The 17,905-nt window shown below is 49.7% G+C and overlaps 1 protein-coding gene across 1 annotated transcript in view; it reads right to left on the reverse strand.

Moving 5' to 3' along the window:
* The window catches only part of LOC138525055 (mitochondrial inner membrane m-AAA protease component AFG3L1-like), a 587,730-nt gene that overhangs the window by 502,467 nt on the left and 67,358 nt on the right, over nucleotides 1–17,905 (reverse strand). The window contains exon 2 of the mRNA XM_069635555.1: nucleotides 16,006–16,090. Within this exon, the coding sequence (XP_069491656.1) occupies nucleotides 16,006–16,090 (85 nt within the window). The remainder of the gene's footprint in view (nucleotides 1–16,005; nucleotides 16,091–17,905) is intronic.

Raw genomic sequence — 17,905 nt, forward strand, 5'->3', positions numbered from 1 at the left:
ATAACGGGAAAAAAAGCAGAATCAGTGGAGACGGAGGGAGATGATATTGAGGGACATTACACTTAAGAGAGCATATGGAGAAAACAAACTATTTCAAAGACAATGATAAAGGGGGACAGACTGGAGGATAGTGTGGGACGCGGAGAAAGCGGTGGTCCGGGGAGAATGTATATCGCATGCTGCAGCATATTTCAGAGAGAGGGGTCTCATCATTAAGAAACTGGAAGGGGAGGTAATGGAAGCGGAGAAGCAACTTAAGGCACGTCAGACACAAAAATCGTTGAGCCCTATGGAAAGTCCGATCCCAGTTGGAAGCGCACGTGGCGGATCGTGTGGCACAGACACTAATAAACTCTAGGCAAACATTACACCCAGGGTGGGAAAGCCAACCGATTCTTATCACTTAAATCAGGGAAGCAAAGATCCTGTAAGTACATAACCCAACTTAAAAATGATCAAGAGGAATTATGTACGGCGGAAGATGGGAAAATGGAAATAATGGTAAGTTTCCATGAAGAACTGCTGAAAGGAACAGACCTAGACCCCTTACTACAAACGTCCTATATGTCAACAATGCCTCTACCCAAAGTCTCGGAAGGAGGGAGGGACACACTAAATGGCCAGTTAACAGCACAAGAAGTTAGCGATGCAATAAAATCCTTATCAACTAATAAAACTCTGGGCCCGGATGGGTTAGGTAATGGGTACTACAAAATCTTTAGACTACAATGGTTGGCAACATTAACTTGGCTCTTTAACACCATCAGGGAGAGCAGCAGGATTACAGAAGATATGTGGAAATCCACGACGATACGGATACTTAAACTAGGGAAAGACCCCCACAGACTGGGCCAGCTATCGCCCCACCGCTCTGCCAAGATGCTAAGGTCCTAGCAGCAAGATTGATGAAGGTATTACAGGGGATAAGACATGAGGACCAGGCGGGTTTCATAGTGGGGTGCCATACGCAGGAAAATGTAAGACGCGCTGTTGATATAATCGATCTGAGGACAGGAACGGGACAACGTTTCGCGGTAGCAGCGCTCGGTGGGCCTTCGATAGCTTAGACTGGGATTATTTGCAGCTGGTACTCGAAAAGTTTGGGTGTGGGCCAGACTTAACGAGGATGGTTCTCGTGAACTTTCAAATCCCAACAACAAACTTTCTGATTAATGGACAGAGCTCAGAACAGATTAAAATACGGAGAGGCACGCGTTAGGGCTGCCCCCTATCTCCTCTGATTTTTGCAACGGCTATGGAGCCCTTTGCAGTGGTGGCTAGACAGGACCAAGGGATTCTGGGGGTGACTTCTGGGGAGATAACACATAAAATTGCGCTCTATGCGGACGATATATTATTTTTTTTAAAACACTAGAGACGCATTGCCTAGAGTAATGGACAGGTTACAGGATTTTGCCACAGTATCGGGGTTTACCATAAACTACTCAAAATCCAAGGCGCTTAACATAACAGAGGAGCGAGGAGAGATTACAAAGCTGGGAAAAATATACCCCCTTAATCTTGAAGAGGAAACTATAGAATACCTGGGGATCAAATTGACAAGGGAATTCAAAGGCTTGTATGGGGCGAACATAAAACCACTTTGGAACCAATTACAGGACGGCTTTCATAGATGGGATACCCAGGAGCTCTCCTGGTTTTCACGAATTACGGCAGTCAAAAGGACCCTGCTTCCCCGATTGCTTTATGTGGTAGGCGCCCTGCCTGTAGACATACCACCCCAAATGATTAAGGAATTACAAACTGCAATATTCACCCTTGTGTGGCACGGAAAGAAGCCGAGGATACAGAGGAAAATCTTGATGCGCCCAACACTCCTGGGGCACTTGGGGTCCCAGATATAGAAAGATATATCCAGGCGGCACACATAGCACAAATGCCGAGATGGGCAGGGCAAGATATACCAAAAGGTTGGTGCGGGATAGAACAAGTGGTTACGTCCATTCCATTTAAAGCGCTATGAGCTCTCAGCACAGAAGCCCAGGGAGTGGAGGGGCAATTGCTGGAAGCTACTAAGGTGTCTCTGCAGGGCTGGGATAAGGCATTTAGAAGGAAGAAAATACAGCAAGGACTAGGCCCCCTTCTCCCCACTGGCACATAATGCAGACTTCACACCAGGCCAACAAAAGACATTTTGGGAGGATTGGGCGGGAGCAGATATTGAATTAAAAGAAATTTTTCAGAGTGGCGTCCCCCTTCCGTTTGAAGAATGTAAACAGAAATTTGGCATTGGGGGAAACAGATAGGTACAAATACATACAAATTAGACATTGGGTCTCCTAAAAGAAGGTGTAGGAAGCGGGTACAAGAATTCAGGCGGGACTAGAATGGACTATGCAGGAAGGGGCAACCTCTAGAGGGATGGGGAGGCTATATAGGTTGTTAGATAGCGCCCAAATGGGAGACAAGCTTTTGTATAAAGAAAACTGGGAGAAAGATTTGGGTGAACCAATAACGGAAGAGGAATGGGGACAGATTTGGGGGAGGGCGGATAAGATATCTAAATGCACATCTATCAAAGAGACAGTGTAAAATAGGTTATAGATGGTACCTGTCCCCCCCCCCCAATCGACAACACGGCATGAACGCAAAATACCTTCCCGGGTGCTGGATCTATACCACATGTGGTGGACATGCCGAAAGCGGTATTCTACAGGAAAGAGACCCTGGGTCATAAAGGAGATCATGGGGGTACAATTACCAGTCTCACCAAAGGTGGTGTTATTGGAGGCAGTAGAGTAAGGGCTATATGCGGCAACCAGGCACAATGCCACCCTTATTACACATTTGCTGATATTGGCGCAGAAGTGGAAAACGGTGGAGGGTCCAATAACCGCATGGTGGTGGGTTAAGATCTGGAGTGTGATGGCCATGGAGAAAGTGTGTGCTCTGAAAGCTGGACAATATCGGAGGTTCTTGGCGGTATGGATGCCCTTTCATGAATTTATGAAGGATAGGGAAAACTGCTATCACAAAGCGGTGGTACTAAAAAAATGTTTATGTGTGTTGAGCAAAAGGAAAAGAAAACATTGGGTTGCCTCTCAGGGGGTGGGGGGGGGAAGCCTGTGATCCGCTAAACCTAGAGGTGGAGGACTAAGCCATACAAGTTGGGGTTAGGGAGGGATGAAGGGGGGGGGGGGGGGTTAGATAAGTAAAAAATAAAAGTAACGTTGAACCGGTTGAGGTAGTGATGTATGATCCCTCATGCACAGGACAAGGACTGGATAATATACCAGAGGGGTGTACAGTAAAGTGATGTGAAACAAGTCTACTAAATACCACTACTGGTGTAACTGTAGGTGTTCATGAACGAATAAATAGTTTTTTTAAACTAATTTTATTTCTCCTCTAAGTCATACTGCCCCCATCCAATGACAGTCCTCTCCCTGAGCCCGTCTGGCAGCCATCTGCAGATTTGGTAAGCACGTAAAGTGGCAGTATGACCAAGAAGAGCCACCGAGGGGATGGAGGGAGGGTTCACATTTGAATCCATCCCAGACCCACGCTGGAGAACAATAGTTACAGGTAAGTAACTTAAAGCTTCTCCAGCATGGGGTCTGGCATGGATTCACATGCTCATGAATAATTAATACAACTTTACACAACCATGGAAGGTGGCAAAAGATCAACAGAAGCAATTCACTCTTACCTCAGGAACAGTCACCTCAAGCGAACAGGTCACGTAGCACTGCTTGGCCGACTCTGGACTCCTGTAACGCTCACCTGATTCCCGCAGAGGCGCCGGTCTTGACTGGGTGAATGCCGTATCTTCAAAGGTGATGTGTAACACACGGTTGGCTCTTTGGGCTGGACCTCTGTGCACTGTATGTCTGACTCGAAGAGTAAGATGTCTGCAGATAGAAAATATGGGATTAATGAACTGGGGTTATTGGGTGCCTCTCTCCTCTTCCCTTTCTCTTCTCCTGTAGAACCCCAAAGGTTAACGCCCTCACCTTAGGTAAGTGAACGCCGAGCTCTCCATCTGCCTCGGGGCAGGGTGCCGTAACCAGTTTCTTCACTGGATAAGGGTGCAGGCCTCTTGACCTCAGAGGACTGCTGTCCGTCGTTAACTGCACGAACGGTAAGTTCTGGGCACTTCAAATGTCTTAAAAGTCTTTTGTAATGCTATCTCTTGTTTTGCAGGGTTCCGGCGATGGCGGATGGCGGGCTGATGAGAGTTGAGGATCGAACCCGCGTGAGGAATAGAAGCGCCTGGAAGCACGTAAGTAAGCACTTGTAGCCTGCTTCACGATGCGCACTAACTGTCCCTTTTATCTTGCAGGTACAAGTTCGGAGCTTTAGAGAAGCTGAAGGGTGCTGGAATACCCACTGGATTCGGCGTGGGAAGGAGAAATGGCACGTGAGTAATAAAGTTGCCCAATGTCTTTAAACGCACCTTCTTTTGTCTTTCAGATGCGGGATGCAGCACCGAAGGCCTCCGGAGCGTGCAAAGAGCTGGTAAGCTTTTGTCTTTCAGATGCCGGAATGCAGTGTGAAGACCTCCGGAGCATGCGAAGAGTAGGTAAGCCTTTGTCTTTCAGATGCCGGAATGCAGCGCGAGGCGTTGGTGACAGCCGATGGACCAGGTAAGGGATGCGCTGCCACTGAAGACCGTAGTGCTAACCTGTTCTTTCTTTGTCTTTACAGGTGCTGCTGAAGACTGGATTCCAGGATGGTAAGCCTTTGTTCCCTTAGGCCCAGGATCAGAAGCAGAAGACACGATGAGCGTTCTGCTGCAGAGAATGCAGAATAACGCAAAGCAAGATTCATCCATCGGGTGTGGTTTAAATAGCCTCCTGTAGTGCTTAGGTGTCTCCTTCCACAGCCACGCCTAGGTAAGAAAAGAGTTCCTGCTTTCCAGAAGAGTTCCAGTGTTCTGAACCTAGGGAGAGGCTCCTGCCCCACCCAACAGGAAAAGTAGTCCCAAACAGAAGAGGATCAGGGGTTCAACTGGCAGGTAAGTAAGCAGCATGGTCTGCTGCAGGTAAGTCCACCCAAGCATTATGAGCCCAGCGCTTCCAGCGCTGGGACTGGGCATCTTTATGAGCCTGGTGCCACCGGCGCCAGGACAGGGTCCAAAAGGTCCCAATTGGGACTGGCTGGCACTCGGAACCGGGGTTATGGGTCTGCTTCCAAAGGAGTCGGGCAAGTCCTGATCTTTTGGAAGCAGAGATCATGACAACTCCTCCCTGGAATCCCAGTCGTAGCAGTAGAACTTCATTAAGATGTGTGTGGACCTCCACGTCGCAGCCCTGCAGATGCCCAGCACGGGCACACCAGACAGGAACGTCGTAGTGATCGCTCTGGTGGAGTGGGCTCTCGGACAGCCGGGCAGCGGTCAGTTTGCCAACCGATGATAGTACATGATGCAGCCGGAGAGCCACCTTGAAACAGAAGCCTTGGACAAAGCCTTCCCATGGTTCACAGGACCAAAGTTCACAATTGTGAGGTCTTCCAAAAACACTTTGTGCGTGTCACGTATAACTTCAGGGCACAAGCAATGTCCAGCAAATGCAAGGCCCTTTTTGCTGGTGATAAGGTTTCGGGAAAAAAATAAAAAATAAAAAAAATAACACAAAAACAGTTAACACCAAAGGCTTGTTGAGGTGGAATGCCGTCTGAATCTTTGCCATGAAAGAGGCGTACGCAGCACCACCGTCGATTCGTGGAAAGTCAGGTACCGTTGCTTGTAGGATAGGGCCTGGATCTCACCCACTCTTCTGGCAGAGGTGATGGCCACAAGGAAAGCCATTTTCCATGAAAGGATCTTGAGAGGGGTCTGATGCATACGCTCGAAGGGGGCCCCCAATGAGCCTCGTCAGAACCACGTGGAGTTCCCACGACGGGGCAGGAGCCTTGACCGGTGGGAAAGATCAAAAAAGTCCCTTGAGAAATTCATTGGAGAGTCGTGGGACCAAAGTGAAGATCTTCCTGGAGACATTGTGTAGGTGGGATATCACTGCCAGATGTACCTTGATAGAGGCGTGCGCCAGTCTGGCCTTGGCCAAGGATAGCAAGTATGGAAGGATCTGCAGGGCCATTACCCTCAGAGGGATAATCTTATGAAACCGCCAAGAAACCAAAGGGGCGGGGGGGTCTGGGGCTCAAGAGCAAGAAACCAAAGGGGTGGGGAGTCTGGGGCCCAAGAGCAAGAAATCAAAGGGGGGGGTCTGGGGTCCGAGAGCAAGAAACCAAAGGGGAGGTCTGGGGCCCAAGAGCAAGAAACCAAAGGGGAGGTCTGGGGCCCAAGAGCAAGAAACCAAAGGGGACAGGGTCTGGGGCCCAAGAGCAATAAACCAAAGGGGACAGGGTCTGGGGCCCAAGAGCAATAAACCAAAGGGGACAGGGTCTGGGGCCCAAGAGCAATAAACCAAAGGGGAGGTCTGGGGCCCAAGAGCAATAAACCAAAGGGGAGGTCTGGGGCCCAAGAGCAAGAAACCAAAGGGGGGGGTCTGGGGCCCAAGAGCAAGAAACCAAAGGGGACGGGGTCTGGGGCCCAAGAGCAAGAAACCAAAGGGGGGGGGGGGGTCTGGGGCCCAAGAGCAAGAAACCAAAGGGGGGGGGGGGTCTGGGGCCCAAGAGCAAGAAACCAAAGGGGGGGGTCTGGGGCCCAAGAGCAAGAAACCAAAGGGGGGGGTCTGGGGCCCAAGAGCAAGAAACCAAAGGGGGGGGTCTGGGGCCCAAGAGCAAGAAACCAAGAGGTGGGGGGTGTCTGGGGCCCAAGAGCAAGAAACCAAAGGTGGGGGGGGGGGGGGGGGTCTGGGGCCCAAGAGAGAGAAGTCAATACCACAGGGGTCTGGGACCAGATAACAAGAATACCTGGCAGAATAGTGAACCGGATACAAACTTAATCAGGAAAAGCCAAAAAGCAATTGGTATCTGCACCCAATAAACCACACACAAAACCTTTGTTATAGTCACAGTGCCTGGCAGGATAGTTTACCAGGTAGGCTGTGAATACAGTGAGCATTATGGAAAAGACCAGAGGAATGCGACATATCCCCTGGTTTTTGTGGACATTGTAAAAAGGAATTATGAGGAGAGGGTCGTTCTCTTGACATTGTGAAGATACAAGGCTCTTTGTTCAATGCGCCTTATTGGAACCTCAATCCAAGGAACCTTTGAGACTTTTGATTTGTATCCCTTAAGAAGAACATATTATTTTGAATCCCCCAGAAGTGAATTTCCGGCTATCGACTCGAAGTAAAAAAACATTCTTCTGAATCAAGAAGACCTACCCTTTTCTTTAGTTGTGTATATAGGTTTAGTGGACTCTGTTTTAGACAGACATCCTGACACACTTATTATTTAAGGCAGGGAAACCCCTCTTAGGACTAGGGTCAGGCAGGGTTTTCTTTTAATTTACTACCAATAAAGGTCTATAGCTAGAACCATACCTCCTGTGTGCTGATCTCCTTCAACACCCTTACAGGAGTCATGAAATCAGGATACAACAAGATGGCCTAAACGAGTTTGGGGGAAAACCAATCGAAAAGTTGTAGAAATACAAGAAACCCAACAATTGGCTGATGGGTAAACCGGCTTAAAAAGACACTAAAAGGTTAGAAAAGGTATCAGAAGCAGAGAAGTGTTGAGTAGGCATGACTAACGCAAGCAAAAAAGATAAACTGGAGTTGAGCAATGCAGTAGTCACTTCCCCGAAGTGCAGAAAATGTAAAGAGACGCAGTAGAAATGATCGTTATTTGCACATTACACATTTGAAAATAAGCATGACAAGGTCAATAGTTATCTCTTGCATTAGATCAGCATTTGCCAAATATCTTCTAGGTACTTCAACATATTCACAGGTACCAACCCCATTTGTTTTCTTTTAATCTTATGGCAGGGTGCACCAATCATTTGCTAGACATTGCCATTCATGGTTTATAGTGAAATGAGCAGGCTGCTGCATCCCTATACTACAAATAGTGTTATTAACAGGTAAAATGATGGAAATGCATTGCAAATCGAAGTACCCAAGCATATAATGAGTTTGAGTAAACCAACTGCAAATTAAAAATAAAGGGTGAACTAGGGCAGGTGAATGGTGGGGTGGAAAGCTGGGCGAAGAAAGTTGTGCCAAGCTAGGGTGGATTGATGGGTTGGAGCGGACTTATCTGGGGCGGGTGGGCTAGTTTTGAAGGAAAACAGCTTTGGTGAGGGCATAGAAGAACAAGTTACTTTCTTGCCTGGTAACGTTCTTTTCGATGGGATGGTCCGACGACGTATTCCATATCTATGACAGGTAATGTCCACAGCTGTGCTGCTTCGGAAAATCTTTGGCTTCTGCGTCCTGCGTCGATGACGTCGATGCGCCGTCCCCGAGGACCTCCTCCGACGGCCGACATCACCGGATGTGATAAGTAGGACGCACGACGCCCATAGCCTCAGTTATAGTTTTTTCCCAGAACGTGTGCCACCAGTTTTCTGCCAGTCAGACACACAAGGTCTTGCGGAACGCAAGCTGCAATCGCAAAAGAAATTCTGCAGCGGGGAAGGCAGGGAGGGAGCGATATGGAATACATCGTCTGACCATCCCATCAAAAGAACATTACCAGGTAAGAAAGTAACTTGTTCTTCGAGGGGATTGGGTCCTCCGACGTATTTCATATCTTTGACAGACTCCCAAAGCAGTACCAAGCAAGGAGGTGGGAAAGAATTTAGAATACAAATTTAGCGTGCCCAATCAAATTGCGGAATAGAGAACTGCCTTGCCAAAGACCAGATCTTGCCCTCTGATGGAATCGAGGGAGTAGTGACGTACAAAAGTATGTACTGAAGCCCAGGTGGCTGCATCACAGATGTGACGAATAAGAACTCCCCTCTGCAGAGCAGTAGACGCAGCCACTCCCCTGGTAGAATGGGCCCGCAAGCCAGCCGGAGGATCCTTACCCGCCAAGCGGTAACACTCGGAGATAGCTAAAATAATCCAACGAGACAAAGTCTGTTTTGTCACAGCTTGTCCCAAACGCTCTCCAGCGTAACCAATGAAAAGTTGATCGTCCACTCTGACCCAGGACATGCGCGAAATATAAAAGCTAAACGCTCTCCTAGGATCAAGCCTATGGAGCCTCTCCTCTTCCTTACCAGGATGTGGTGGAGGATAGAACGCCGGAAGAACAACCTTCCGGCTCAAATGAAAGTCCGAAACCACCTTCGGAAGAAAAGAAGGACAAACTCTAAGGACAACCCTGTCCTTATGAAACACAGTGAAGGGTGGCTTAACTGAAAGTGCCTGTAACTAACTCACTCTGCGAGCGGAAGTAACCGCAACCAAAAACACAGTTTTCAGAGTTAACAGCCTCAAAGGGCAAGAATGTAAAGGCTCAAACGGAGCACCCATAAGAAACTTAAGAACAAGGTTCAAATCCCAACCTGGCACCAGAAAAGGTGACGGAGGGAACACATTAGTGAGCCCTTTCAAAAACTGCGAAATTAAAGGAATTTTAAAATAGGAACACTTCAGACGAGCGCTTAAATATGGACAGCGCCGCCAGGTAACCTTTAATGGTCCCCACTTGCAAGCCCCTGTGGGCCAAATAAAGCAAAAAAGACAGAACCATGGGAATGTCACATTCAAAAGGATCCACATTCTGAGCTCTGAACCAGTCGCAGAACTTTCTCCAACTGCAAAGGTACAGAGACTTAGTTGCCGGCCGCCTGGCCGAGAGCAACACCTCCATCACGTCTTCAGGGAGGTACCAATCCTTATACCTCAACCTTTCATAAGCCAAGCGTGAAGATAGAGGGATCCGACCTCTGGATGGAGAACCTGACGTCCCTCCCGTGAGAGCAGATCGTCTCGGTAGGGAAGACGAGGTGGAGGGCAGATGGACAAGTCGAGAAGGTCCGGGTACCACGTCCTCCTGGCCCACGCCGGAGCAATGAGGATCATCCGGGAACCGAACCTCTGTAACCTCCGCAGCACTTGCGGGATGACGGGGACTGGAGGAAACTCGTACAGCAGTGGGAATGACCACTCCACCACGAACGCGTCTCCTAGGGCTCCTTTTGGAGGAAATTCCTGCGAGCAAAACCTTTCGCACTTCCGGTTGACACTGGAGGCGAAGAGATCCACTTGAGGGGTCCCCCAAAGGGCGAAGATCTCCAGGAGAATCTCCTGAGCCAGCTCCCATTCGTGAGAGATCGAACTCTGCCTGGTCAGAGCGTCCGCCGTCTCGTTGTCGTCTCTGGCCAGATGAACAGCCGAGATCGAAACTTCCCGCTGGATGGCCCAGAATTCGAGCTGCATCGCCTCCCTGCACAGCGGAAGTGACCCTGCCCCCCCCCCTTTTTGTTGAGGTAGTGCATGGCCACTGTGTTGTCTGTTAGAATCAGGACACTCTCTCCGCGCACAGTCGGCAGAAAAGCCTTCAGGGCTAGCCTGACGGCCCTCAGCTCCAACAGATTGATATGGAGTCTGGACTCCGACGGAGACCAACGACCGCTGACTGTCAGCTCGTTGGCATGAGCTCCCCATCCCGTGAGGGATGCGTCCGTCGCGAACGTCACCTCCGGCCAGGGCAGCCAAAATGGGGCCCACTTCATCAGATTGCCCTCGATGGCCCACCACAGAAGGTCCCGGGCTACCGAGGGCGGTACCTGAACAGGGTCCGACAGCCTGCCGGAGGACTGAGACCACTGGAGCTCGAGTGCCCACTGCAAAGATCTCATCTGCAGACGAGCCTCTGGCACCAGAAGAATGCAGGATGCCATGAGGCCGAGCAGTCTCAAGAACTCGGACGCTGGGAGATCCTGGGCAAAATTAAGCTTGTGCACCATCTGCTGAATGTGAAGAGCCCTCACCTGAGGAGGAAAACACTGCCCCAGGGACGTGTCGAGCACTGCTCCGATGTACTGGAGCCGCTGCGTTGGTGTCAAATGGGACTTCTTTAAATTGAGGGAGAAGCCCAGCTTGTGAAGGGAGTGGCAGGTGACGGACAGATGATCCAGGACTTGCTCGGGAGAGCTCCCTCTGATCAACCAATCGTCCAGGTAGGGGTAGACGTGAATCCCCTTTCCTGAGATGCGCTGCCACCACCATGAGCTTGGTGAAAACCCTCGGGCGGAGGTCAATCCGAACGGCAGGACCCGAAACTGAAAGTGCGAGTCGCCAACCGCGAACCTCAGGTACTTCTTGTGCTTGGGATGGATTGGCACATGGAAGTAAGCATCCTTGAGGTCGAGAGACACCAACCAGTCCTGAAGTTGAAGGGCCTGGAGGACTTGAGAAAGAGTCACCATCTTGAACTTGTCCTTCCTGAGGAGTTTGTTCAAACCGCGCAAGTCCATGATGGGTCTCAATCCCCCGTCTTTCTCCGATATCAAAAAATAAGGGGAATACCATCCCTTGTTCCTCTCCGCTACAGGCACCAGTTCTATGGCGCCTTTCTCCAGCAGGGCTTGAATTTCCTGCGCAAGGAGCGGATCCGGACTCTTCAAAGAGAGGCTCCCTGGTGGATTGTCGTGAGGCCTCTGCCGAAAAGGAAGACAGTAGCCGTGAGTTATGATCTCCAGAACCCACACATCCGAAGTAATGGCTTGCCACTCTACAAGATGTCGCGCCAGCCTTCCCCCAACCGGCGAACCATGGGACCTGGCCTCATGACTGAGTGGAAGCGGCTGCGGCGTTGCCCGAGGGCAACGAGGCAACTGCCCGAGCGGCCTTGGCACCTCGAGTACCTTTATTTCCACCTCTGGCACTCTTACGATGGCCTCTTTGACTGCTAGCTCCCCTCGCTTTACTGAGGGACGAGTAATAGCGAAAGGAACCTCCCCTCCATTGCTGTCCCCTAGGACGAAAAGGCGGAGGTTGGCGAACTGCAGCGCCCAACGACTTCTCTGCAGCTTTGGAGGTCTGCAACCTCTCAAGGCTCTCGTCAGCCTTGCTGCCAAAAAGCCGTTCACCGTCAAAGGGCATGTTGAGGAGCCGGGACTGCACATCAGGAGCGAACCCAGACTTCCGCAACCACGCAAACCTGCGCATTACGGTGCTCGCCGCCATGGACCGGCTGACACAATCCGCCAAGTCCAAACCCGACTGAACGGCCTCACACATGGCATCCTTGCCATCCTGAACCATAGCAAGGAAACCATTCCGTTCGTCCCCTTCGGGAATATGTTCAGCCGCTAATGCAACACAGTTCCACAGAGTGTGTGTTTGAAACGAGACAAGGCACATATGGAGTTGGCCGCCTGAAGCGCCATACCCCCCGAAGAAAACACTTTCTTCACCCCAGCCATCAAAACGTTTGTTGTCCCTATCTGGAGGGATGGTAGGATACGACGCCTGCACCACCAAACTCTCCGGAGTGGGGTGCCTAGACAAGTAGCAGGGGTCGCTACTGGCTGGACGGTATTTTCGCGACAAAGACTTGCCCACTGCCGGGAGACTCTCCGGAGCAGTCCAAGCCACTGCCACCCTTCTCTGCAGAGCCATATGAAAAGGCAAAACCGGGTCAGTGGGGGGACCGAGATCAAGGATGTCTGTGAGATCATCCTGAACGAACTCCCCTGGGGGAGCTGACCAACCCAAGTACTCGGTGACCCGAGACATAAGACGCCGATATGAAGAATCGGCATGAGTGCCAGGCTCCGGCCTACAAAACTCCACCTCCGGAGAGGTGTCCAGTCCACTGGCATCATGCAGCGACTGCCGCAGGTCATCAAACTGGCTATGGCCCGAGATAAGTTCACCGGGAACCGGAACCAAGCCGCCATCAGAGCCTTCATCACCCTCTGAAATGTACTCCAGGCGGGGAGAGGAAGACCTCTGGGGACCAAAGCAGCGCCTGACCTTAGCCAGAGCCTTTCTAGGGGCAAATCCCGTGCCACGGGGCCCCTCGGACACCACCGCCTCGAAAGGCGTCGAGGGCGCCGAACGAGTCGGCGTCGACGTCAGCTGCAGCGCCGCCAGCATCAGCGGCGTCGACACAGGCCTCGAAGTCGGAGTTCCGAGCGTGTCTCGACGACCTAGGCGCCGACGACCCCGTCGGAGGCGGAGCCTCGAGAGAAATCGCCGGCGACCTTGGCGCCAACGTCTTCTTCGAAGACGGCACAGGATCACTCGGTCTCGAGCGCGTCGAGGTCAGGGACCTGGAACGCGCATGGCGTGAACGGCTACCCTTGTCCGAGCGGGACCTCTCCCGCGAGCCGTGCCGACCACCCGAGCCCGAAGGCGCACGAGCGGTGTCTCTCGACCGGTGCCGACCGACCCTACTCGGAGGCGCGGACGGACCGGTGCCCTGCGATTCAAGAATCGCTAGCATCTGCTTCACGAAGGAAACCCATTCCTCCGGTGTCGCTTGCATGGAGGGATAAGCGACCCGCCGACGGGCGGAGTCCTCAGAAGAGGACGGGGAAGGCGACCTATGCCAGCGCTTCCGGGAATGCCTCGAAGAGGCGGAGGAGTGGCGAGACCGACTCCTGGAAGGAGACCCACTGGACTTCCGACGATGACGCAGAGAGTCGCCCCTCGAGTCATCCGTCGAAAGCCCCGCAGACCTCGACTTCCGGGGCTTAGACACCTGGCCTACCGACAGCTTCTTCTTGCATTCCCGCAAGGCCTTTGCCGTGAGCGAATGGCAGTCGACACAGTCGTCCGTATCGTGGGCCTCCACGAGGCATCAGAGGCAGGCGTCGTGCGAGTCCGTGACCGACATCTTGGACCCACAGTCCCCGCATTTCTTGACGCCCGGACGCGGGGTTGAAGACTAAGAATAATCGCCACGAACAGGTCTACACAACAAACCGAACAGGTTCAGCGAACCGAGAATTAAAAACCGCAAACTCCAACGAGTCAAGGCGTACCGAGATTCACAAAGCGAACACATTCGCGGAAAAAACTGAACTGAGGCTATGGGCGTCGTGGGTCCTACTTATCACATCGGGTGACGTCGGCCGTCGGAGGAGGTCCTCGGGGACGGCGCATCGACGTCATCGACGCAGGACGCAGACGCCAAAGATTTTCCGACGCAGCACAGCTGTGGACATTAACGGTCATAGATCTGGAATACGTCGGAGGACCCAATCCCCTCGAAAAGATGGGTGATATCCCGAGACAATGAATGCCAGTTGACTTGTATAGTCTATATTTCCAAACGAAGGCTCAAGTTTAAAAAAGGAGGTTGCTACATCCACAATAGGCTGGAGAGATTAATGTACTGGGATCACAGTACTGAGAGGAGGAGGCTCCCTCTTGCAAGATTATGTTGCTTGAAGCTGTAGATATTACAGGATAATGCTCCCCTCCACACAAATGTAACGTTTGAAAGTTTGTGCAACTGATGTTTATTTTACATTTATAAAGTACACTAAGCCTGTGGGCATTAAGGCTATGTTACATAGCAAGTTGCAGGAGTGGTAAGTCAAAGTTGGACATGTGGGAATAGTCTCTGCGGGAGGAGCCGACAAAAGGGGCTCTAAGTGAAGATCCATGTTATCAACAGCTTGCGGAAGGACCAGTATGATGGTTCAGCTCTCCAGCTCTCAAAGTGGGAGGTAGCGCTTTTCCAGAGATTGGCTGCGATGACTGGAAAGCTTGAGCTGCCCGCTCTAGCCAGTCTGAACTTGGGCAGGAAAAGACAGTTGGCATAAGGCATTCTGGTCAGTCTCGTTGGCTGGGCTCTGATTTTCTGGCAGAGGTGGGGCAGTGCTAGAGATGCACCTGTGGGTGATTGACAGAGTTTTTAATGTGATCTGTTCTTGTACAGCGGGCCAGTGAGCCTGTATTCTTGCGGCAGAGATAGGTTCTCATCTGGGGATGTTAAGAGACACAAGGAGAGCATTGTTTTGGGCGACTTGCAGTTTATGGACATTACATTTTGATGTGCCAGCGAAAAGAGCGTTGCAATAATAAAGTCTGGAGCCAATGATGGCTCTGACAATGGTGAGGCAGATGTCGCCCGACAGGAAGGGTCTGCAGGCGATAGGTTCGATGGTATGGGCAGCAGAGGATGACATAGCATTGACTTGGCGTGTAAGTGGGAGGGAGGCAGCTGAGTAGTCACCCAGTGTCTTCACTGTAGGGGAAACGGGGATCACAATTCCATCAATGGTGAAGGAGGGAGGGGTATTGAGAGGTTTTTTTTTAGCACCACTGGGGATCCGAGAACGAGGATTTAAGTTTCTCATTGTTGATACAGAGAAGGTGCGTGGCCATCCATGTGGTGGTAGGAACAGAGTTTGAGCTGTAAAAATATTGTTAGTTTCCCATGCAGGGAGCAGAAGCAGAGTTCACTCAGAGTGCATTGTGAGGGAAAAGAGCAGTTAAATACTGAGGGACCAGTGTTTCCACCTTTTGAGACTCTATGTGAAGAATATGAAACCCCAGAGACTTGAGTTGAATCTCAAAAACTGGGAGAAACCGGAGATTTTCATTCAGATCCAGAGACTTCCGAGATGACATTTGGGAAATGTTTTGTACTTTTGCTCAAATAATAGTCCCCTTTTCCCTTAGGACCCTCACGAATGGTCATCCTGAAAGTTAATTGTATCTGCCCTTCTCCAAGAGTGTAGGGAACATAATACTTTTCAATTTGAAAATAGAGCCGCAACTATTTACCTCTAGTTTACCATTTCTGTCACAAATGGCAATAATAAAAATGTACTTCATTAGAAAGGTGGTGTGGCCATGTGTTAATTCGACTCTGCTTTGTGACAGGACTTAACCGTGAACAGAGGGGAGCTGGAATAAGAATCAAAAGACACACACAGTCCCCCACCACCACCACCTCCCCCCCCCCCCCCCCCATTCCCCTCCCCAGTCTTAGAAGACAGATGAAGGATAACAATATGCATGATAAACTTGCAAGGGTGAAGTAGAGCAACAAAAACCACTTCATTCTCATCTGTTCACACAGCCAAAAAAAACACTGCTCCACCAGACCTCAGCTTGACGGAGTTCACACATACACAACCTTAGTATTTATAAGCCAGGTATTCTATTAATAAGTCATGCACATACACAAATGAAAGGCACTCACCCTTTGGTTGGTTTGCACAGAACCACACAGCATATGGTGCTTGCTTCCCCTTATCAACCAATTGTAGAACTTTTCTCTTAAAATACTGGAACGTAAAAAAAAAAAAAAAATTTAAAAATACAAATTTAGAAGGACCAACTTTTTCCTGCTAATCTTCACATTTAAGATCTACATATTTCACACAATAAAAGACAGTTGTAAAAATTGTATAAGAAACATGTGGGTACTTCAAACCAGTGGCCTTCCAGAGCTGCACTGCATTTTCCCAGTACTTCAGCTCAATACCTTGGGACAGAGGATGACTCCAACCCATGGACAATGCCCTGGAACAGGGGTCTGCAATCTTTGGCTCTCCAGATGGTTTGGACTACAACTCCCATCATCCGTAGCCATTGTAGTCAATGCCAAGGTGTCTTTGGAATTGTAGTCAAAAACATCTGTAGAGTCAAATGTTGCAGACCACTTTCCTAGAACAAGCAAAAGTACGATGGGGGTCAATTCTGGAGGTAACCGTTGCGATAAGTGACCTCTTGTATTCGGTCACACTTGTGATTAGGAAGAAAAGGGAATGGGTTGTATTGAAGAAAAAGATCTTCCAAGACGCTCTACAGATGTTTTGGACTAGGTTTCCGATGATTCATCAGCATTAATTATGCCGTCTAGTGTTGATGGGAGTTGTAGTCCGAAACAGATAAGCCAAAGGTTGCAGACGTTGGTGCTAGGAGATTCGAATATGAATTTGCAGCAGATGTTAAGCACAAGTCATCCAAAAGGTCTGTATTGCATTGCATACATTGTTTGAAAAGGGGTAAACCTAACATGGGCCGGAAAATGTAGGTTTTCAGCCAAAGATTTCCCTATTTCATTACTATTTGGAAATGTCAGAAATCCATTTTTGGGAGAGCAAATAGGGGCACGCAAGTCCAAACAATGAACTGTGTAGCCTACCCACATGCAAGAATGTGCGGGCAACAATAGAGAGTTAGTAAAAGAATGGTATACATTAACTCATTTAGCTGCACATTGCAGAGCACACTAGAAGTAGTCTAAATCCATAAGAGGGCCCTCATCAAGTCAAATAGATGAAAATATAAGGGGGAAAGAAAATCTGTGTATAAATCAGTGATATGGCGTATAGGGGGTGGGGCAGAATTTCTTAAAATGCCTAGAAGAACGAGATGTGCAGCCAGAAGCCAAGATGGAATCAGTGCCTTAAAGGTGCAACGGTTCTGACCTTGTTCGAGCACCTTTAGTCAATGCTTCGGTCAAAAAGAGCTCCCATGCCCCTCCCCAATTGAAGCATTTCCTACCACTGCATCTTAGTATGAGCACTACTATGAGATTTGCCATTTGAAACCGATACTGCAGTGAAAGCGAAATGGGTTACAGGCTGAATCGAACAGATTAAGGTTCGGGCAATGCCGAAATGAGGTTAGCAGTACATAATGCACCTTCCTACGTGTACCAAACCCTCACAACAGTGCTTACAATGAATCATCTAAAAATAACAAATGGATTGCACGTTAATGAAAGCTGGGGTGGTTTGACCTCCACCCTCATTCACAAAGCATTCTTGCACCCATCCCAGACTGAAGAAATCACCGACAGGTGCCAACACGGAATAAGGACTGCTATTAATTATGCAAATAAGAAAAAGCACATACATTAAGAAAGGCTCAATCGCATCTGACATGATTTTTAATGATACATCCGGGTGGTACTTTTTCATGAGTGATATTAAAAGGTAGTTCACAGCTTCAATCAAATTGTTGCGAGCAGAACCCGGATCGCTCAAAACATTTTTTTCCAAATAACAATTCTGGAAAAGAAACTGCTTACTGGTTTAGCAAACTGTACAGTACAACTCAAATCAAAATATTGGTGCAGCAACAGTTAAGCT

The sequence above is a fragment of the Ambystoma mexicanum genome, chromosome 1q (assembly GCF_040938575.1).
Source record: "Ambystoma mexicanum isolate Mex_15411 chromosome 1q, UKY_AmexF1_1, whole genome shotgun sequence".
NCBI classification, from domain to species: domain Eukaryota; kingdom Metazoa; phylum Chordata; class Amphibia; order Caudata; family Ambystomatidae; genus Ambystoma; species Ambystoma mexicanum.